The following is a 24,045-nucleotide window of genomic DNA, read 5'->3' on the forward strand; positions in this document are numbered from 1 at the left end:
TCCATCCAAAAAAAGGAATAAGAAGGATTGATTAGGGAGTACTGTATCATAGGAACAATTATCTTTTGCTTTTTTAGCAGACAAAACAGAATGGTAATAAAGATGTCATTTGGCACCTTGCAGTAGAGTTTTATTTTCATCTTTTTAGTGTTCCACTCATCAGTTCCTTCCAGACTAGAGAGGTAAGTTTTATCAAGATCCCCGTACACTTTCAGTATGAACCCCAATCACTCCATAGGATAAAGAAGGAACCATTCAAGACAACTCAAAAAGATGAAACATACCCCAGTTTAAACACAGAAAGTGAGGAAAAAAATTCAAACAGTTTTCAGAGCATCTGTTCCAGCTGAAGTGCAGCTGGCAATTCAGTTAACTTGACAAAAGGAGTCCTTCATACAGTTCCAGTATGTCTAGTGGTACTGAGCACAGAAGTGCTAGACTGTCCAAGAAGGTACTTCTTATTTGGTCTCTGGCTTGTCTTGCAATAGTGGTATAATTGACTCCCACGCCGTAAGGCACTGAAGGAAGAAGATTAAAAAAAATTGATTGTACATCAGTTCTTATAATATTTGACCACCCCTTCTAGACCAACAGAATGCAAATTCAAAACTGCTGGCCAAGCCTTTTTAGATTGTTAAAGAAGGAGGAAAAAATAGAAACAAAACCACAACATACACCACTACACACAGAATTTCAAACAGCAAGAAAGTGTTCAGAAAGAACAGCTGCAGTTTCCAAACAAAGAAAACCCCACAAATAAAAGTTTTCTGAAGTAATCAGCTGGCTCAAGCCATTAAAAATCATCAGAATATCCAGGATTTTCAAATACCAAGCTAAATTCTTCTAAACTGAGGAACAACACGGCTTTCAGATGGGCAAACAAACTGTTTCTAGTAGAATTTCATATCTCTGTGGTGTGACTGTGGGAGAGGGCTGGTTTGGATACAATGGCAGCTATTATAGACTACCTCCCGCAACCTTATTTAAAAACTCCATGCGTTTAGAGAAGGTAGTTCAAAGACAGTGTGCTCTGGTACACCTTTAGGACTCGACTCAACTGCACAACAGGCTGGTAGTGCCTGGTATAATAAAAGCTGAGTCTAGCTTGTAGATTATTAGAAAGTCACTCCAGCCTTTGGAGTAATTTCTCCAGACATATATACTTGACTCCTGTCCTTGCACTGTGTATCACCACTCTTTCAATTGTGTACAACCCAGAAATGAAACTGGACAAACAGATTGTGGAATATGTGTTATTAAACACTGGTAACGGGCAAACTCATCACCAGATCTTATACCCACAATTCGTTGTCATCAAGCACCTTCCTTCTAATCTTGTCAATTGTACTGAAGGTGAATAAAGTATTTCTAGTTGTATATCCTGAAGCAACTAGACACTTTCCTACCAAAAATCATCCTTGCTGGAGCTAAGACTGAAACTAATATGTACAGATCTAACTGTCAATTGCAGGGCCACTGCTGGATGTCCAGTGGAGTCTTTAATCCCTCCCTTCACAGCAGTCTCAGAAGAGAGAAGAGACCAGGGTGAAGGACGTTCTGTGTGACTCGTTATGAAATACTGATAAGACTGACACTGGAAGGGGCGAAGGAAGTGCATGTTAAAATTACATGGAGAGGTAACCTAGCACAGGAGGAAATTTGTGAAATAGATGTGGAAAAAAGCAATAGGCAAGAAGATGAAATATGTCACCATGCATAAGCCTAGTACTGTTTAATATATCAATCACTGCACTGGGCAACACACTTCTAGCATAAAGGAAAATTAGACTGACAGCATATGCAGTTGAATGTCAAGGCCCTTTCAGGTCTAGCATGTAAGGGACAGAACTATGCAGGAGGGGACAGAAATTAGGATAATATGCACAACAGGCATAATCTATACATGAATCCATGAATGTACATTAACCTATGTAGTTTGGTTCATAAAAGGCAGAATCAAGAGCTTTTCTGGTTTGGTAATACTACCAGAACATGCAGTTTTGGTCTTTTTCATTGCTACTACTGTTGCTCGGTAATTATTCAACTCAAGAATGCAAGACAGACAAGCATCCAGGATGAAATGCTATTTACAGGGCTGCCTTGTAAAAGACTGCTAGTCTTACGCGGATCACTTGAGCACAACCAGCAACTTGAGAGTTTACACAAAGCTGCTGACAAAGAGCAGTTTCCACAGCACTAGAGAACTGATTCAGATGTCCAAGATTCTTTTATTCAAAATAACATGAAGATTCCCCGAACAATTATCACCACCTCATTGGAAAATTAACCCCTATTCCTGCCAACGTTCCAGCAGTGACACTTACCTTCTCGTAGTACTGGATGTTTTTATCTGCCATCCCCATGAGTAGCTGCCTAAAGTCTTGTCTTTTGTTGTTCTGCCATCTCTCCATATCTGCTTTCAGGTCAGCATTGAAACACTCTACTCGGTCTTGACATTTCTCCACATCTGTGGGTACCTGCAGGAAGAGAAATGAAGATTGAAACTGCCACTGAGAGTGCTAGGCTGCTGGATTCCCCCAGACCGCACTGAGCAAAGCTACAGGGGAAAGGGTAAGTTAGCAGTCCAGTAGTTACCCTGAATGAACTCAGTTACGGCTGCAGGGACAAAAGCCCCAATTCAGTATTAGTGAATAGACAGGATTGCTTAATTTGATCCCTGCTGTCTGAGATGATGGGCAGTTGTGGTTGTCCATCTCCATGCCAGACACAGAGGCCAACTGAGGAAGAGCTTGCTAGAGACACACCGAGAGGAAAAGCATTTGGTACAAGTGCTGGCTGCCTAGGCTCAGTGCCTAGTTCTCAAAATGAGCAGCTTGACTACAGCTCCAGGGCAAGTTTTTTCTCCCCCTTCCCATCTTCAGTGGCACCGGGCATTTCCTGATTCACACTAGTATCTACGAAACAAATATTTACATTTGTCCAAAAAGCTAGATAAGAAACCTCAATTTTATCTCTTGATAACAAACACCAGTGATCAACCACAGCTGCAAAATAAAATTCCTAAGCCTCTAGTTTCTAGCTTCCACTTTTAACCTTACAGGCTGCCTGATAAAAATGTAAGTGCAAAGCACTGATGATCAGAATGCAAATGTGACTGGAAGCATTTCACTGTGGATTGGTTCATTTGCCTTTGGGCTCAACAGTGGATATGTAGTCACATGTAAACAATGGGAGAAATCTTGGAGTATAAACTACTGCAAGCCTAGGTAGAGATTTAAGTAGATTATGACAGTAGTCACCAGCCCAAGGTAGATGCACATTAGCCTAAAGAAGCTGGTGTTCTTTGCTAAAGTTTTAACTAACATAATGTATACCACCAGGCAACAAAAGGAACAGTTTAAGAATGTTTCTTCAAGCAGGAAAGCCAGGAACACTTCTCTCACTCTTCTCCTTGTGCTGCATGGTCCACACAGATGGGAAGCATGCAAGGATATGCAGACTAAGCCCATGACCTCAGAAGAGAAAACCCGTGAGCCCTAACATCAACATGAGACATGGACTTCCACTCTGGAAGCTGTGATTTGCACAAAGGCAAAGGGCGGAATGACAAACATCTGCAGGAATTTGTAGTGGTTCCTCCCAGACTTGATACTTTTGAGAAATTTCTTTTTTCTTTGAGGGACATGAACGAAGGAAGAAGATGAACAGATTACGTAAGAAGCTTTTCATGGCTAACAACGTGGGAAGTTAGAGGTGTGCTACTACCTTGTAGTTTGGCAAGGTACACAACTTAGGAAGAAACATATCAACTCTAGGTCATTCTCCAGGATGCAGATTAGGGCTGCTCACTGAAGTATTCCTTTAACTAACACTCAAAGAAGGTCCTACATCTGCTCCCCAGTAAAGCTATTTGGGACACAGGAAGCACCTCCTTCATACTCATGGGATCTGAGTAACCTTTTATTTACATAACTAGATTTAAACTACAGGCAGCTTGGGGGTTCAGTAGCTACAAACTTCCCGCACCCCCTCGGAGCACTGTACTTCTGGCTACACAATCCACTCTGCTACAACTCCAAGCATAAAGTTCTCTCATAGGCTTCAGACAAGAACAACCAAACTAGCAGCTGCAAAGTTTAGAAGACGCTCCTCTCAAGGCAAGTATGCTTTGCATCACATTTATAAGTCCTCCTCTATCTTAATGGGAAAGGCTAGGCTATCAAGAGAAAGAGTCATGAAGTCTGGAAGCAAAACCACATAAGATTTCCCAATCCACTTAAGTTAGTTTCCAAGCATTCATCAGCTTCCTGCTGCTTCTGCCAGAATCTGAAACCAGTTAAAAAAAGAAAAATATGTTCTTTTACACAGCCAGTTTTTTCTGCAGGTCAGGCTGAGAGCGCTGCATGAGACTGGAGTCACAAGGACAACCAAGTGGACAGCAAATGGGTTGTGTACCATCTACTTAAGAAGCAACAGCAATGAACTCCAGCTAAGTCTCCAAAGGCATCATGAAAGCAGCATCTGCACATGCACCAGTCCTGTACCTTTCCTTCCAAAACTTCAGCTTCCCAGAACAGAACTTGCAACAAAAATTTAAGCTAATTAACAGTTTTTAAGCACTTTTTGTCTAGTGCAAGGTTAATGATGAGAGGTTACAGTTCTAGCATCAAATTTGGACATTAAGTTGAAACATCAATGCTGATGCTTATACCTGCTTTTACCAGTGGAGATACTAAATACTAGCTAGCAACTACGAACTGAGAAGAAAGACAACTGGACTTTGGGGGAAGTCTTCTGATGACTGTCCTCACCTACTCGAACCGCTCAAAAACCCAACCCCCAAATGTGACAACTGGCTCAAACTCCAATACACTCTAGAAGGGCCCATCACTATTTCAGTGAGCCAATTTAAACTGAGAAGAGATGTATACTCAGGCAAGAACTAAGCATAAAAGTGTATATTTAGGAGTCTGTTCACCTCATTATATGATAGGAAGTTCTGCACCTATGTTTATTCCTCTTCACATAATTCTTGATGAGACCAGAGTCTAAGTATGCCTCACATCTAGAATTTAGCATGGTCAAGTGCAGATGGCATCGCTTGCAGCATAACCATGTCCACTTTTTTAGAACACCTCTACAGCAACATCACCAAGTACCGAATGGTCCCAACGCACAACAAATCCATGATTTATTATGCAACTCATCTCTTTATACATTCCTTCCATCTTCCTAGTTCTCTGAAAACATATACTGTTACAAACCTTTTTTTTTTCCTGTAAATATACATGGTCGCTTTCTACTTCAAGTTCAGCGCTGCCATATTTAAATGTTCCCACAGATCATCACACCGCAAAGCCTTGAGACAGAGAGAATAAACTAGGCCATCAGAGGTGGACTTTATCTCAAAGGGAAACAATGCCTGCGCTTCACTACGCTGGGCGGATTACTGCAAAAACAGCCCCAGCGTGGGTCAGAAATGGCTAAGAAGCACTTCACCACCGTACTACTTAGTAACAGAAATGCTCCAGACTCCTCACTAATACTGCTGCATTAGAGTCAAAAAACACTACACACACACACACACACTATACTTTTGGTGTAAACCTCAGCATTCTGAGCAGTACTTGCTAACAGGCATGTACAGTAGCCCTACAGGCCACATGCATTTATAGGTCAGAGTTCTAGGCTGATCTCAATATGAGAACAGCCCAATGACACCAATGAAGCTTTATAAAACCAACTGGACCATGCATATAGCAAGTCCCAGCATGCCCTCCAGTGGCAGAGACTAACAAGTAATGATAGGTCCTTACTTCATGATCCAAAAGTAGGGCTTTTTTTCCACAACTTTTTGGTGGGTTTTTTTTGTTTGTTTTGTTTTGAACACCACTTACACCAAATCTGCTAAATAACGCCCAAAGCAACACAAATGCTGTTCACTGCATAACCCAGCCCATGACGCACTATCTGCTTTTAGTTTCCAGCAACTCATAGCCAGAAGACCTCACTGAACATAATATGTGCTGCTGCACACAGCTCTGAGCTACCAGCTCTTACGGATGAGGACACTCCCTCCAGATGGAAAGGATCTGAAAACGACAAGCTAGCATTCTATGAACATGCATGGAGTTCTACTAATTCATTCAACTTCATCTTGTAAACCACGTAAGAGATAAAAGGAACAAGGAGTTGCCAAAAGACATGCTTATATTCTGGAGAGGAGATGCAAGTATTCAAAAAATTCTTAAGATAGCTATTTAAGTGCTGTGATTTACACAATCCCACTGAGAGGTTAGATGCAAAAACCTTTTGCTAGGTGAGAGATTAGCAAAGTTCAGCAGTTCCATTGCATCAAGATCTACGTAAAGTCAAATGCCTAAAAACCTCAGTTGGATTGCTGGATGTGCTATCTGTTTTTTCCTCCACCCTACATACAACTTGTTAGAACACCTGCTTATACAAAGCTAGGCTGAGAAGTAAGAGTACATACCACACCAGCCAGCAGTGGGGCAGGATAAAGACCAAAATAGAAAAGCACCACAAGATACCCAAGTCAGAACTAGTTGTAGAGCCTGTGACAGACAAGACCAGAAAAACACCAGTTTGCATTTCTATGCTCTGTCCTCTTCAGCTTCTCAGATTAAAGACATTACGTAAACCTCCTGTAAGATGATGACACAGTAGTCCTAATACTGGAAAGCCATCCATTAGTTATTAACACAAAGGTGAAAGGGAAACAAAACACCTCAAGCAGAGGAAGGGAACAAAACGTGTTGTTATTGTTGGTTAAAGCTGAAGTGATTTAAGATAAGGCTCTTGCTCATCACTTCATGCAGAAAGCAGGTGGCACCATACACACACCAGCTGACAGTTTTGCTTCTAGAGGAAGCCCAGCCAAAACCTGTCACCCAGTGACAACTGCCATGTCTGTTCAGCATCACACAGGAAGACCTCCCTGAGCAGAAGAAGCAAAATATGACGTCTTCCACAGTCAAAATAGGTATCTATCAAGGTTTAAGGCAAAGCATCCTTGTTTTTAACAAAACTAGGGCAGTGTCCTACAATAGAGTTCAGCAAGGCCAGGGCTAGGACCTTAATTCAGCTACCTGACATACTGCTAAGTCACCAGGGACTCTTCTACCACTATTTCAGTCAGTGTCACTAAACACTACAGCTGATTGCTGGCTGTTGTTCAAGTATTACACAGGTCAGAGCCATCCTGCTCTGAACAGTGGGAGATTCAGGTGAGACATGAGGAACAAATTTTGTACAATGACAGTGCTGAGAGCCTGGCCCAGGTTGCCCAGAGAGATGGTGGATGCCCCACCTCTAGAGACACCCCAGGCCAGGCTGGATGGGGCTCTGAGCAACCTGATCTGGTGAAGATGTCCCTGCTCACAGCAGGGGTTGGACTAGATGAGCTTTGAAGGTCCCTTCCAATTCAAAATACTCTGTGATTCTAGATCAGTAGTACAGAAGTTGCTAGACACATTATATATGTTCATGTCTAGGTCTTTATTTCACAGTAGCTTCCCAACAAACTTCTGTTCTGTCAGAAATTGCTTATACTGCAAAGAAGCTGTCAGACACAAACAAAAGCAAGTTTCATTTCTCCATTCTTCTCTGGAAGCCATGTAGGTGCAACTTATTTTTTGTAGAGCAGTTTTAAATGCTAACCTTTGGACGGTCTTCTTTTTTCAAGGCTACTGCTTCCAGTTTTGCTTCATACTCCGCTTGAACTTGGTCTCTCTTCTTCAACACATTCTATGGGCAAGAGAAAAGACAGCTGTGAGAGGTGTCCTCTTGTTCCTTGCCTCCCCAGCCTGCAAGAAACTGCAAAGTGATACAATTGAAGTGATAATTCAATCTGAAGTCAGACTTTCAGACTTAATTTATCCTATTTTACAGTATTTAGGGAGTAGCTTCCAGAAACCAAGAGCAGTTGCTCTCTAGTAACTGGCAGGGTCAGATAACACTCAACTTTTGGACAAGCTGGAGGCATGCAAGATAGAAGCTGTCATGTAACCATGAACATAACACTGACTAAATTAAAATAATCAGTTGACCTATTATTAGCACTGAAAGGATATGAGCAAAAGCATCCAAGCTGTCAAGGCACAGTGCAAAGCTTCTGATACCCTCGAGCAGCAGACACACAACAGCATGGGCTAAGAGACACGAAGGCCACCACAGAAGGTATCACATCTCCCTTTTCACTTGCAAAAACTCCTCAAAGTCCTTTACAGCAAGCTGTTACACTGTCATGTTACAACAAAAGCTTTGCTTTTTGATCAGTTTAAGGGGGCTGGTTGTTGGTTTAATTAAAAAAAAAAAAAAACTACACATATATGAAAACACAATTTAGGTGAGAAGCACTGAGCCACCTGAGTTTCACAACCAGTAAGCATTTTATTGACAGAATATTCTCAGAATAGAAAGCAAAAGATGCTATCCTTATCTTGTACTATGTCCACAAGTCAAGATCTCCACTAAGGCTATACTACAATGTTATAACCTAAAAACAACCACAGAAATTAGTCTTTTTTTTAGAGTATATAATAAAAAATAAGCAGCTATGTGCCTACAAGAGTGGGCCACTTAATTCTTCAGTCTTCACAACAAAACAACTAGCCATTGTTTACAACTCAGTTGATACAAAGTTATTACTGAAAATGCTCAGAGGGAAGTCGGCCAACACTCACTGCTGAGGCACCTGTAAATTTGAACTTTTCTTGCAGCCAGCTTGGCCAGTTCATACCTCAAGTCTTCCCTTCTGCCACCAGAAGGAATTACCCTATTAGAACAAAAGGAGTATGGTACGTAGCCATTTTAGCAGTTTCAGACAATGCTAGTAAAGCAGGACTAGTCATGTACACTGCTGCTTACAGCAATACCTATTTAAAAGAGTGGTTATAAGAGCCAGTGTAGCCAAGACCTGTTTCCTAATTAAAGAGGTACAAACCCTGTATCTACTATCATCATCTTCCCCCTAAGCTAAGGGAAGGTCCCCAATGCAGTTGCTCTAGACTAGAGACAGGAGACTGCGATCAGTATTCCTACAAACTTCACCCTGTGATACATGGGAATGGCATCCCATTCACAAAGTTGATATTGGTTTCGGGGAAAAAAAAAAAAAAGGGGGGGGCAAAACTGCAAAATTAGTCTTCAACACCTTAACCCTCCCCTTTGTCCCCACATTGATGCAAGAAGCATGCCATTGATCATGTTTGCTTGAAAAAACACAGCATTCCCATTCCTTTTGGAATCTAAGCAACTATGTGGAATAGTCCTTAAGTGATTGAGGTTACCAATGCAACAAAAGCGTGAGATATTTTAATAGGCATTTCTACTTTGTATTGCCTCTTGAACCTGAGTAAACTGAAGTTTCTTCTCAGAAAAACAACTGCCTCCAGCAACTGCATTCAGCCTTTAGGAGCATGGAGTTAGCCCAGTAAGCTGGATCCGTTCCAGGACTAGCCAATGATTAACAAGCATCGTATTGGCAGACTAGATTCAAAGGGCAGGTGTCTTATTTCTCCTTAAGTGCTCAAGTCCATCCACTGTGGACCATTAACAATATGCTTCTGAATACAGCTTTAAGTATCCATTAACGGCTGACCTGTAAGCCAGGAAAAAATATTGCCTTCCATTTCACTCATCCCATATGTGAAAGGAAGCGTTTCCTCCAGCACCTCCAGGCAATCTCTTTTCTCAGTTGTAGATGAACGCATTAATGCTTCAGCAGCTTCTCTGAAAAGCTCTCTACCAAGTGTCCCCAGACTTACCACAGCCCATGAAATACTTCTGATAGTTAAGGCCTCACTTAGAGAGAAAAAAAAAAATAAAAATAATGGAGAAAGAAGAAAAAAAAAAAAGGAGTTGGAAGAAACCAACACCAAACAGAAAAAACTCACACACCACGTTTCGGTTATTTGAGGACAGAACTAAACCTCTGGTCCCTGTACAAAATGACTTAGCTTGCTTTCAGTAGGGCAGGTCCTTCTCCATTTTGTACATAGCTGAAACATTTCACCTTGGCCTGTATGTCTGAAGGAGCTTCAGGAGTTTGCCACAGTCTTCTTTCTCCAATCAGAATCCTATGCCACTTGCACACCACATAGCTTCCAACTAGACCTCACAAGCGGATCCTCATTTACTGCACATCATTAGAGACAGTTAGCTGTCCTTGCGCTGCCTACTTTGAATATGCATTAAAAGTAATGTCCTAGCCCACAGCTGGGGATCACATCATCTGACAAGCCCTTCTGGCAGTGTTAAGCAGACATCATCCATATAACATTTCAATATCAGCACTAAATTATGGAGAATGGAGTTTGTCCTCTGCACTTGCCTCCCTCTGGAATACCAGCAAAGTGCAAAAAATGTGGTACCTGTGACAGATGCATTTGAACCCCCTCAGCCAAACCAGAGCAGTCTGGTCCAAGCTCCAGAGGAGCTGAAGGCCTGAGCTGCAGCTGGACCAAGAACTCCTTCCAGGAGACCCACAAGGAAGCAGAACAGCACACTGAGCACCGATAAGTTGTGGGTTCAGGGAGTCTCATGCAGACCTTTCCCATTGTATGCAATTTGACTACGAGGCAAATGTTTTATTCTGTAAATATGACAGCCTAGGTGAGCTTCTGCAAGCCCTCCCTGTTAAATAAGCTGACTGTATGGCAATGGTTTTACTACTCACAGGTCAGTGGATGACCCCAATTTAAGTTTCATATGAATCATCTAGATTAAGTACATGCATACTAAATGTAATGAATCATCTAGAAGTATAAGGTCATATTATTTTTAATATACTCTCTGCTTCATGTTATTAAGTTTGATTTGCTAAAATCTTGAGCTGTAAAGTTCTGCTCGTATTTACCAAAGGCAACTACGAACTACACGGAATGCTTGCAAGATACGGCCTGTTTTGCACATCACTGATAAGAAAAGGATTTATTCAGACAAAACAACACCTGCAAGGCTATGGACTATAAACAATATCTACAGCTGAACCAAACAAAGGCACATATGAAATCAGTGAAAAAGATCAGTGAGAAACGAGAAGACCCCAAACTGAAATATTGCTATTGGACTGAATCATGGCATGAATGGTCTGTAGAGATATCAAAGTCTGGTTTCCCATGCTCTGGTTGGACCTCTGCACAGGTACCGAGCTTGACCCAGCCCTCCTGCTATTCTACGCCATTAAAGTTCTTTTTCTGAAAATTTTCTTTCCTGCAAGTCTGCTCTGCACACAGTTATCTTGCCTCAACTGGAAGTTTGCCTCTGGAGTTCTAAAACAGACTCCAGAGTGAATGGTTATCGGGGAGGGAAGACACCTGAAAGTTTGCTCTGCAAACAGATATCAGGGTCCGGGAGAGGTCAGCAGCATTCGGCTTGGCACGTTTCCCCCATGCTGTAAATAACAGAGGGAATCTGCCACCGAACTCTTTTTAAATCACACTTCTGTTTGAGAAATCTAAACATTGTTCTGCAGTAAGCAGAACCCTAAATCACTCCTTTGCAACAGTAACACACATTTGCTGCCAAGGGCCTCACTGCACCAGGATTATTCAAGGCATCTCTTACTTGCCCTGTGTTTTAGAAAGGGTCTCTCCTAGACACTACCAGCACACATTTTAACTCGATCCCACAATACTTGCCTCTCCCCAGCTCTGCAAATCTTTCAAACAAAAGACTTCCCTGGAGTCAGACAAAGCCTTCCTGCCCAGGGAGGTTCAGGTTGGACATTAGGAAAAGGTTCTTCACCCAGAGGGTGCTGGACACTGGAACAGACTCCCCAGGGAGGTGTCACGGCCCCAAGCCTGACAGTGTTCAAGCAGAGACTGAACAACACCCTCAGACACATGGTGTTTACTGTGGGGTTGTCCTGTGCAGGGACAGGAGATGGACTCCATGATCCTTGTGGGTCCCTTCCAACTCAGGACATTCTATGATTCCATGATAATACTTGTTTCAAGCAGAAGTAGCAGGCTCTACCCCAATATGTGGAGTACCCTCAGGCTGCCCCCAACTCCAGGTACAGCAACTGTCCTAGAGATGCAAAGGTTAATGTCCATCTCTAAAACAGTAAAGATAACCTGACAGTTCTTACACTGAGGGACATTCACACAGATAGAACTGCTCTACAAATCACATTCCCATACCTGTATCTGGGGCACAGTGTGCAACCAAGCAAGCCATCAAGGTTGCACTGAACTCCTAGTACCTAAATACCTTTCATCAAGCATCCTATCCAAAATCTGTGCTCTGAAAGACAAACAAAGACTTTAATTTCACAAGCAGGCCTCACAACAGCTGGTGAACAGGACTGCACTGCTAGTGAAGAGGGCAGCACTTTCAGCAGAAACCTCCTGCTCCAAGAACTCCAAGAACAGCTTCCTTTACAGTTACTTACTCAGTTTTGTGGAGTCTGGGAAGACAGTTCTGTAGACACTTCCCACAGAAATAGCAACAGACTGATATGTTCTATCGTAAGAAAACTGCACTAGTACAATGCAAGAGATTTCAGTTTTTGGTGTTTGGGAGGGCAGGAAAATAGGAACAGTCTGCCTTGGCTAGAAATAGTTTTTATTCTTGATTTTCGGACAGAGTAAAGCTAATGAGATGCTCAAGCTGGACAGTAAGCAGCATAATCCTCATCTGCTATCAGCTCCTATTTTGCAAGTGTGGTTTCCAGATCCAAGCAATTCCAAAGCACCAATTACCAGACTACAAAGCCTGTTACCAGAGAACAACTGACAGGAAGAGTGAATTCTTTAGGGCACTAAAAGTCAAGTCAACAGTCTAGAAATTAAGCTAAAAAGCAAGTGTTTCTTCAGCTGAAGAGGTACTTCAGGCAGTTAAACACCACTTACCGCAGGGAGAGCGGCATTAAAGACCTGCATCTAGAATACCTGTTGGCTTGGAGACTGCACTTAGTGTCTTTGCCATCATCTGTCAAGAGCCCTTTTAGAATGGGGCTGCCAACAGGTATTCTAGCTGCAAGTCTTTAACGCCTGTCTCCCTGCAGTAAGTGGTGTTTAACCGCCTGAAGTACCTCTTCAGCTAAAGAAATGCTTGCCTTTTAGCTTATTAAAAAAAAAAAAAAAATCCCCTGCTACATTCGTGAAAGGCGCCTCCGCAGCTCAGCCTGCCACTTCAGATGCTATCTCCAGTATGCCATGACATCTATAGCTTCAAAATCCAGATGTTCTGGGCTAAAAGCTTTAAGCACTAGTCTCTTGCTCTGTTTCTTTGCAAGTACACACACACCCCTGCCCTTCCTATAGAACAAGGGTAAGTCTGAACATCCTGGGTCAGGGCTTACAGCTACAGATCAAGGTGTTCCAGCAATGCTTAGGTGTTAATAGTATTGTAAAGAAAATGCACCTCATTTATCCTGGGGTCACTATGACAGGAAAGGGCATACTCAGGGAATTAGCGCAAAGCCTTCTACAAAAGCACTTCAACCAGGCAAGATATGAGCCATACAACCAGCCGTCTGAAGCTGAGAAAATAAATCTGCAAGTGTTGCAGTTCTCAGTTTGAGAAGTATAGGATGACCACGATTAAGACAGAGAAGGACCACCATATTCAGACCGTAGGTTTATACCAGGCTATTACATCTCTAAAGGAGTGCATACCATAGCCTTGTAACAGTTATTTCAAGGGAAAAGTCCTCAGAAGGAATTTGTCTCTTAGTACCCTGTAGAGGGACTGCTGAAACATTCCATACCGTGGGCAGGTGGTGAAAAGCTCCAACAGCCAAACTATAATAGAGTCCTTGGTTTCAGTTTTCATTGCAGATAACTCCGTAGTTCTTCATGCCATGCAATGGGATTGACTACCATTGCTCCTTAACTTCAAGCGGATAAAATATGCATTGAAGTAGCTTTTATTATTTCTGCACAAGCAGTTAGATATCAAGTTCTTAGAGAGATTAAGAGTTGCAACCAACATCTTTAAGCAGCTACTTGGTATGCAGAACTTAACTTTACAACAGATGTGTCCTGCCTAGAGCATGAGGATGAGAGACGAAGCAGTGTCTGTCATTGGGATACATAATTCTAGAAGGAGCCACCCAACCCTGCCACATACAAGTGACAGAAGCTGCTAATGCCACCTTTTCTGCATGGCCAGACACTGACCCAGCAGCAAAGAGCTGACCCACAACTGACTTGCTAACAATTCAAAGACAAGACTCTAGGCAGCTCTAGGATGCTCCTATACATTATCACCTGCCACTCTGACAAAGGAGCAACTCTTCAACACTTTGCTTGCACCTCCAGCATTTCTGACCTCAGACTGACTGAATAGCAGAGCAGATAGATAATGCTACCCATGCAGTACCCTGCTCCTAAAATACTTAGTTTTGTTCTGATTATGAAAACATCCTCCTCTTTAATGTATCATTTACCTACTCTTCCCACCACCAGCCTGTCCAACTGTCAGAAAGAATTAAATTGCTGTGATATCATTCCATGCAAACACAATGACAGTGTCTTCTGCCAGAGGGCTCTCTACCTTCATCGACTCCGAGTACAATATATATTCCCTAAGGACAGGCAGGAAATCTTCCGTCATGTCTTCACTGAGTTCTTCAAGAGCTGTGCAGCAGTTCCCAATACAAGCAGACACCCCTTCCAGTGGCTCCGATAGCTCAACCTCTAGCCCTCCCCAGGTTGAATAAACAGGTCCATATTCTCGCAGTTCCACCAAGTATTCTGTAAGAGGCAGAAGGAAAAGTAGATTAGCAGAGTAAAAGTGAGGCACAAGGATCTGCAAACACACCAAACAGGAGAAACTATGCACCAAACTTGGCAAACATTAACTCCTCCAGGAGTCAAGACTTGTGTTGCATTAGCATCTTAATAGACAGAGCTCTATGGCTGCACAGGTGACAGGTACAAGCTGACTCCAGTTTCACAGAATCACAGAATGTTACGGATTGGAAGGGACCTCTAAAGATCATCCAGTCCAATCCCCCTGCCAGAGCAGGAACACCTAGATGAGGTTATACAGGAATGTGCCCAGGCAGGTCTTGAATGCCTCCAGAGTAGGAGACTTCACAACCCCCCTGGGCAGCCTGTTCCAGTGTCTGTCACCCTCACTGAGAAGAACTTTCTTCTCAAATTTAAGTGGAACCTCTTGTGTTCCAGTTTGAACCCATTACCCCTTGTCCTATCATTGGTTGTCACTGAGAAGAGCCTGGCTCCATCCTCATGACTCTCACCCTTTATATACCTGTAAACATTAACAAGGTCAGCCCTCAGTCTCTTCTTCTCCAAGCTAAAGAGCCCCAGCTCCCTCAGCCTTTCCTCACACGGGAGATGCTCCACTCCATCATCTTTGTTGCCCTGTGCTGGACTCTCTCCAGCAGTTCCCTGTCCTTCTGGAACTGAGGGGCCCAGAACTGGACACAATATTCCAGGTGTGGTCTCATTTAACTGACTGTTCCTACAAGCTTCCAGTACAAAGACACTTGCACCTGTGCAGTATCCAAAACATTTTTTTTTAAAACATATGTAAACCTTGGCTCTGCTAAGACAGGCCTGTAAATGTTACCTTCATCTAGGAACTCCATCTGTACTCCTCCAGATGGAATCTACAAGTTTTTCACCCTCCCAAAGTCTTTCCAAAAATAACTCCAGTAAGATAAAGTAGGTTGGTATAACAACAAGAGAGATTTCAAAAAAATATTGGGAAATTGAGCTAAAATACTGTGTTAGGCTTTGGGCCTCTTTTGTATCTGCAAGAGGTATTAGATTTTGCTCTGTGTTTGGGTCAGTACAGGCCAGAATCATTGACACAAGTTGTCTCAGTCATTCCATCAACCAGAACAAGATACAGAGCACTCAAGGCCAAGTATTATCTTAGGGCACCTTGTATCCTTACCCAACTGTTCCTTGATAATCCGTTGCGCTATTCTGTCAATGGTACCAAGCTTTAGAGAGAATGTGTCCAGATACTCCCCAATGGCTGCAAACTCCAGTGGTCGACTTCTTAATTTGTAGCCTCCTGTTACATATTTGACAGACTCTCCCACCTTTGACAGCAATGCCATTCCTTGCTTTTTGTAGGCATTAAGATCCTAGGAAGTTAAAAAAAAAAGTCTAGAGATATTTCACTTGAATGTTGGAAGACTAATGCAGGGAAGGATATTTGCCAGTTAAAAATCAAACCCTGTGAAGGCGAGAGATTACATGCAACGTGTGGCCTTGGGCAAAGCCTCACTTTGTACAAGTTGTACATCTGAGCACAGTTTCAAGAATACCTCTAGATGGAGATAAGCTATCCAGGAGAATGGTATGAAGTACATTATCAATAAGTAAGCGGTTCACTTTTGCATTTGGCCAGACTTTCACAACTTCCTATACTGTCATCAAGGAACTACTGACATTAATAGCTCTGTTGCCATCCATACTGTTCAAGCCATTTATCCACACATACTTTCAAGTAACAGCCCACAGTATCAGTATTATGCAAATGCACCAGGTGGCTCTGATGACTTAATACACAGCTATTACATGGCTATTTGATCAGCAGTCGCCTCACACCAGAGGTGTGGTCAGGTAGGAGGCAGGGGCAGACTGTACACTGCAAAAGCCCAGCATGGGGAGACCAGCACAGCCTTTCTGCAAGGCTGACTGCAGCTCAGGCTGGGTCAGATGTAGCCATGTTGAACTGCACTGAAAGCTTAAACCTCCTTGACGATGCTTTACACGTCTGCATGAATCAACATTCAGACAACTTATATTAACAAGGTTGTCTGCCTATGATCTTTGGAGGATTTCACCTTGATGGCACATCAGAAAGAAAGAACTAGTTTTAGTTAGCCAGAACACGTCCATTTTGCATTCTACTCCTTCCAGCAGGTGTCACTCTTCAACATCTCAAACCAGGTTTAAGAGCTGTAACTAAGCTATCCTATGCAGCCTGAGGGAGAGATGTTTTCAAACCAAGAAGACCTGTGGAGCTGAAGAATCAAGACATGGTATTGCAGACTAGACTTAAGTGTTCTTTAAAAAAAAAGATGCAACAGCCATCTTCAAACCCCATACTATGGTACTTATAAGTCAAATATAAGTCTGATTAAGACAACCAGACATCTTAGCAGCTACTATAATTTTGAATTATGTTTGCATTTAAATGCAGCAATTCCTTGACCCTTGCTTTCTGCCTGCAAGCAGACATCAGAAAAAGACCCTTTAACTCAAAATTATTCACTTTCTCAAGCATTCTGGTGTGTTACTCGTCCAAACAGGGAACTTAAAGAAAGGTTGGTTTATCTTTTTCAGCCAGAACGTGGTCTCACGACCTTCTGCGGCGACTTAATTCTGAAGTCCTAGGACACGGAACTGACACCTCATTGCTGCAATACAGCAAGTTCGAACACCTGGGACAGCCAGAATAACACGTGTCCTTTTCCATCTGTCTCCCTGGACGCTCTGTATTCTCACAGCAGGCCCTGCCCAGGGCTGAGGACAGAGCCCTCACCAGTCATTTTACAGGGGCAGATGATGACAACTAAGCAGCTAAGGAAGTTGCATCATGCTTTGACAGCTGGAAAGCAGAACAAAGCTATCTGACATTTAACTATCAAGGTGCTAAACAAATTCTGCCTTTCTGTCTTGTTTCAGCAGTTAAGTTCACCATGGAGGAGAAATAAAAGGAAACTTGAGATTGAGTCTCATGTTACCAACAAGTGCAGTATTAGCCTGAAGTGAGCTCAGATTAAGTGTCACATTTGAGTGAGCTAGCGTAACGTGACATTGGAAAGACGTGCTTTTACAGTTTTCCTCCCTTATCAGGTCAAACCCTAGCATGACTTTAGGTCCTCCTAGTCTTATTTAAAATGCACTTCAAAAGACAGCTAAACAAAATAGCACCATTGCTGGCAGAGTCACAGAGAAGATGAGTGTAAGTTGTTGACTGAGAACAAACAAGAATGAGGTCTTCATGCTTAATTTTGAGGGAAACAAGGGCAAGCAGTTTAGAAGGCACACACAAGTCAAGAAATCTGCAAACTTTTGTGCAGGAGAGGTCTCTCCTCCTCCCTCACTCCTGCAAAAGAGGATTTTACAAATTCTACAATTTTCTAAATTCTGAAGCTCTCTTGCATCAGAGGAGCACATTCCAGAAACAAGGATACAAAACAAGCATATCTGGAGAACTGAATTTGTAAATCTGCAGACCAGCTCTCCCTGCAAGCAAATGGAACCCCTAGCATTGTAACACACAGGGGTCTGTCACACACAACATTCAGGGTCACCAGCAACTCTGTGGTATTTTAGGGGAAGTTCTAACCTACACATGTAGTTTTCTTGCTGCCTTTACACCTTCTTTTCAAAAGAGACTGCAAAGATGCCCATTCTGTTGCCCCTGTCAATGACTGTGTTTGGAAGTTACTGGCTTACCTTGGCAGTGAGAAAAACATTGAAGTGCTCATTAAAAGAAAGCACTGGGTGATCAGTTATTCTCTTCAAGAATTTGTCTAATGCCTTCCTCCTCGTTTCCACAAACTCTTCAGAAAAGCGATCGACAACGCCCTTTACCACAAATTTCTCAGGAAGAGGCTGTCAGAAACAAGCAAAACACACAAAATTCAAAAGGTAAAAAAACTTGCTTCTGCTATTTGAACACACAGAAAGCAATCAAACTCCAGTCCTAACAGAACTGAAATATCTCTGCTAACAGGAACTATACATCAGATGGGATGTAAACCTTGATCTGAATTACCCTTTAGCTGGTCTAGTCTAATGCTAGCAAGTCTACTGAGTGGCTTCAGCTGAGAGCCACACCAGTGAAGCCCAGACAGTACTCACATGAAGTACTTCAAGCATCACTGAGGGTGTTCCCCTCTAATGCTATCCAGGTTCAAGCTCCAGCATCTAAACAAGGTGCCAGCAGAGCTGCACACTACTCACGGAGCAACACGCACACAGGCACCCCACCATGTTGAAGCAAGGCTGGTCAGCCCAAGGAAACTCAGAAAATTTAACAATTCTACTTATTCTTTCACCCCCATTCTAAACAATTTAGAGCTCCTGGACAGCGCTGTTCTGTGCAGAGCACAAAGTCTTAGCGATAGCACCACACTGAGCACATCCAGCAGGCTGGATGCAGCACATGGTTGAGCAGTCCAGGCCAGTGCCTTCCTCAAGCACTTGCACACTTCGTCATCTATCACAGCTGACATTCCTGAGCATCTGTGTAAGTGACAGAGGTCTGCCAACATATCTGCTCTTGCATCTTACTGTTGTCTTGACTGCACCACTTACATTTTAAGCTGAACTGCAGAGATGAAGCCCAGCTCAGCTTCCGGACTTGCTAGTTCTGCAGTCCCCCCTGTTACACTTAGATTCCAGACTTCACAGTATCACTTCAGATGGAAGAAAACTCTTTAAGATTCAGCATAGTTAATCTCAGCTCTGTCACTAGATCTGCTTTTGTTCTCTCTGGACAGCACAGACGCTACAGTTTTAAAACTGTGCTTTGCATTTTATTCTTGTGAAACAGTCTGCCAGACAGATAATTTGCTTACTCCCAGGCTAGCAGTGACAGCTACTTTCACCCAATTCAGGAGCCAGGACTCTCCCCTGCAAAGAGTCTTTGTCACCTGAAATCTGTGTCAAAAGTTATTCAAAGAAAAGAAAAAGTGTGTGCATGTGCCTTTCCCACCCACCCCAGCTGATGTGGGATGAACAGAAGACTGCACTTCCTAAAAAAAACACAAAACAAAGCACACATCAGCTAGCACAACTTAGCTGCAACACAGCTACATTTGGACCAATATATTTGGTCCTTATAATTTAAGACTTTAAGACTTGAATGCTTAGCATTCAAATCAGTTGTTCTAGTTAAACCAGTGTAAGGTACAGTCTAATTAGACTTCAGAAAAATAATGCTTGGTGCATTAGTCTTCAGGAAGGAAGAAACTCTATTCCTTTACTTTGTAAACTTTAGCTGGGACTGTTTAATAAATTCAGAAAATCACTACCTCAGCACCATATGCAGGAGAAAAAAGACAAGCTGCAAGACTGGTTGAACTAGGGTTCTTTCAGTTAAACACATGCACACTGGCACTGAATAATCACAAGAGTTTGAGCATTTGAGACCCATAGAAGGGCACGTCTCTATAACGGAGACTTTCACCATTTAACCTGGCTTTATCTATGGCAGTAGTTACAGTGCTTTACATTTCAGGTCTTCAGAGGCCCATTCCAAGTAATCAGTACACACAGCTAGCAACTGATACCCTGTTTTAACTGTATGTCACTCACCTACCTCCTAGTCTTCCAGGCTAAGTCTGCTTTCCCCTGCTGTGACGTGTGAGCAGAGTCCACTGAAGGCAGAAATGGCTTCAAGTATCCAAACACCACCATCCAAAAACAAGATCTTTGGCCATGTTAGTCTTACCTTTCTAGTCTAGAGAGAGAGCTGAGAGCATTTTTACTGTTGTTCGAAAGAACAGATCAGGGTAAATCTCGGATCATTTAAAAAAAAATAAAAAAAAAACCTGGTAACGAAAGAGATGAAAATAAACCTATATTTGGTTTAGTTTGGGCTCCTAAGTGTAGGCTATCATGACTTGCTGCACTGAGAAGACACATCATTTGTTTTAGGCAGAGTGACTAATCTAAAATTATGAAGACAACCCCTTAATGGTATTTTCTTAGACAGAAGGCCTCCAGGGATTGCAGTATCTCCAGTTACAGACACTCTTAGATTGGCTTGAAACATCCTTTCAGAATACACTTGAGGCACTGTGCACCTGAAACTGCCTTTAGCTTCTATTCCCCATCTACTTCTAGTCAATAAATACATAAAGCATTCAGCAACCTCCCTTCCATACCACTGCATGGAGAAGATTAATAGGAAATTCCGTAACTGCAATCACACTGCACTTGTGCCCAGGCAGATCAAAGAGGGCAGCACATCCTTACGCTTCCAGCTTTTCTACAAGAGAGGCACTTAAAGAGATTGCCTCGTTCTACAGGCGGTTTCATGTCCAGTATTAAGAGCCACTTGTGACAAATTTGCTGTTCTGTGTGCAATGAATTCCAGGTCACAGCAAAGTAGCTTGATTCCCTGGCTGTGACTCATCTGCTGCTACTAGACTATTATTTATTGCCTTGCAGCCTTCAAGCAGGACTGTCAGCCTGGTAGCATATTCAAGAATCTGTAGAAGCTTAACCTCCATAGTTCCAGACAATCAGAAAACAGGGAGAGAGGAAAGAGGGTCTGGGCAGCTAACACAGTCTCATGTCTCCATCTTACCCCAGCATCTTACTCCCTCTCTTCTCCCTGCCCCTCAGTAAACATATTTTTTGCCAGTTAGCGATGTCACATGATTTTGTGAAGTATGTCTTATCTTTGAGAGACTGAATTATTGTTCCACTTAGAGGCAATTCCAAGAGAAATAAAGGACTTAAAGAGCTCTCTACCCTGGAACAGCCTGAGTACCTCTCATGTAGCCTAGTCCTTGCTGAGGGAGGGAAAGTAGAGAAACTTCCCCCCTGATCCCAGATGGGAAAGCCAAGGTATGTCAGCGGTGTTGCTATTTCCCAACAACTCGCTTCCTACAGGCCTTTTTAAATTTCTTTGTTTAAAAGAGCTTTTGATAGTAATATTGCATACTTCTTACCTTTTCACATCTTCTGCAGCATGAAAAATGCACTGCTGAAGATTAGTATCAACCTCCTCATGGTGTCCAGACTATCAGCTTCAGCAACAGAAGGGGTACAGTAGTTTAGCTAATCTCATCAGCTAAACCTCTGCCTACTGAAGGTGTGTGATACCTACCAAGCCAGAGGCTAAGAATTCTAAGTCTCTAAGTCTGCTATTAAATGTTAACACACATAGTTTTAAAATGCTCCTTTTAAAACTGGCTCAAAAGGCAATCTTGAAAACTGACGGAGACTAGGAGCTGAAGTACCTGTGTGGCACTTCATATGCCTCAGATACTCAGAAATCTAGATGTAATAAGTGACCAAACAGATCAAGTGTATTCCATTTATGCCACAACAAATGTAGTTACCACTCATATGCCCTACATCAGGCTGCCAAAGCTCACTTCTCCAGTGTGCCACCTAAGAAAATCTAAGCTGCATAATCAATTAGGAATGGCAAGCTCTTCCCACTCCACTAGAAGAGAATCAAGTACTGTAAATCTAAATACCAGAAGAGAATAGAGTACTGTATTTACATCTGAAAAGACTTATCACCAAAATATCACCCTAAGGGTGACAGAACTGTCCTTAATAGCAGACTCTTGCTTACTACCTACGGGAATGAGATGCGTTGGCTGAGACTCTTCTAGTTTGTTCCTCAACCAGTCGAAGTCTTGGTACCGTCGTCGGACAGAATACTCGGGCAAATCAAACTCCGCTCGCGTGGTCTGGAAAAGAAGAACAGTATACCCTTAGTGTGTACCAAAACCTCTCACCTCGGAGCTTCACGGCAAATGCAGTGCAGCCATCACTGCCAAGGGTGACACTGGACAAGCCTTGCAGGCTCCATGCCCAAAATCACATTTACAGCAAGCAATAAAGAAAGATCCTCTGGCCTTTCAAGCAGTGGGAAACCCAGCAATAAGAAAAATCATTACTTGGAGCTGACGTGTTCTTAAGATCTATTTGTACTTCATTACATGTTCTGGTCAAATAAAATTTAAGTGAGGAGCCTGTGGAGAAGACAGTACTGTGCAGCATGTTAATTTCTCGGCAGTTACAAGTTTGAGGGAAAGACTGTATGAAATCTTCATTCCAAGGACAAGACTATTTCAGGCCCCAAGAATTAAAAGCAAAGATATTTCGTGACTTGTTTATCCTATGAGGCACATTAACGGTGGGTGAAAAACGTTTCGCTACTGCCCCATATTCTAGAAATTACAGGCTTATTACAGTCCTTCAAGGCTAAAAGATTAGACAATAAGCCATTGCTAGGTTTGCCAAAGGACTGTTTTTGTTGATTTCTGAGAAGAAGAAAGGAGAGTGTGTTTACATTAAGTTTGTGCATGCCAGATCAGAGATATCAGTACATTAAGTTACATCTTTCAAGTTTTCATTCTTTAGAGCAAGGAATTAAACCTGCCATTACAAGTTCGAGACAGAAGGTAAGTAAGCTGTAAAGCTTCTGGCAAATGTTTTATCCAGTCCTTGAACAGTCCATAGCCTGGAGAACTAAGTGCATGGGGCTGCTTGCACAGCAGGTATTGCAACTGCCTAAAAGCACTGATGAAATTGTGTACCAACTAGGAGTCTCTGCTGAGTAGCCTGCCATTGTAATAGCCCTAACTGGAAGGTAGATGGTCCTTATTGTTCTGTCCCACTGAGAAGCACAGCTCACAGAGAAGTCTAGAGAGCTATACTTAGTTACCTGCAGCATCGAGACCATCTTGCAATGACGGTGATGCTGTAGCGCCAGCACACTACGTGTCTACAGCTAGACACCTTCGCCACTGTGTTCTGGGGAACGCAACAGCTCTCCTAGCTTCGAACTGGCACTGAGTCCAGCTCTAGGTTGCTTTGCTACTCCTGTCCACTACAACCACCTGCTACATTCCAGCAGAGGTTTTGTATTTACTTCCAGACTGACAGAAACTGTCATATATTTGGAGAGAGCCAAGCAGCAGCCTTTAAATGAAATCCACCTCTTCGCTTGCTCTCTGGATGGCAATTACTGCACGTTATTCCCGCCAATCCCCACTGAGGATATTGTACAAGCTCTTCATCAGAAATATCTTTATAGGGGGAAGCTAACAGCCTTAACACACTACCAACAGAACAATAGCTCTAGTATACTCTAAACAGAATGCTAATGTGATGTTACCTATGAAATAGTTTGGTTTCTAGAAAAGGAAGGCTTAGAGAGAAAGAAAAGAAGAAATCAAGCTCATCACCTTCCTCCTTTGACCTGCTAGCTATGCTAAGAGATATATACATTCATCTATAGACTAATATAACAAAAGCTCATCAATGGAGCAGTTCTGTTTGTGGATGAGAGACTACCAAGACCTAGATATCCACTGCAGATTTGTGCTTTACTCAGCTTTACCTCAGAGTAACACCAGCTCATTTA

General features: G+C 42.6%; 1 protein-coding gene across 1 annotated transcript in view; it reads right to left on the minus strand.

Annotated features, from left to right (window-relative positions):
- Positions 1-105: 105 nt before the first annotated feature.
- SNX30 (sorting nexin family member 30) overlaps positions 106-24,045 on the minus strand; it is a 48,817-nt gene continuing 24,877 nt past the window's right edge. The window contains exons 3-9 of the mRNA XM_082074629.1: positions 22,253-22,363; positions 18,381-18,539; positions 15,859-16,054; positions 14,488-14,687; positions 7,642-7,728; positions 2,325-2,477; positions 106-518 (exon numbers count right to left, since the gene is read on the minus strand). Coding sequence (XP_081930755.1) covers positions 459-518; positions 2,325-2,477; positions 7,642-7,728; positions 14,488-14,687; positions 15,859-16,054; positions 18,381-18,539; positions 22,253-22,363 — 966 coding nt within the window. The 3' untranslated portion in view covers positions 106-458. The remainder of the gene's footprint in view (positions 519-2,324; positions 2,478-7,641; positions 7,729-14,487; positions 14,688-15,858; positions 16,055-18,380; positions 18,540-22,252; positions 22,364-24,045) is intronic.

This window comes from Streptopelia decaocto (assembly GCF_964273445.1).
Source record: "Streptopelia decaocto genome assembly, chromosome: Z".
NCBI lineage: Eukaryota > Metazoa > Chordata > Aves > Columbiformes > Columbidae > Streptopelia > Streptopelia decaocto.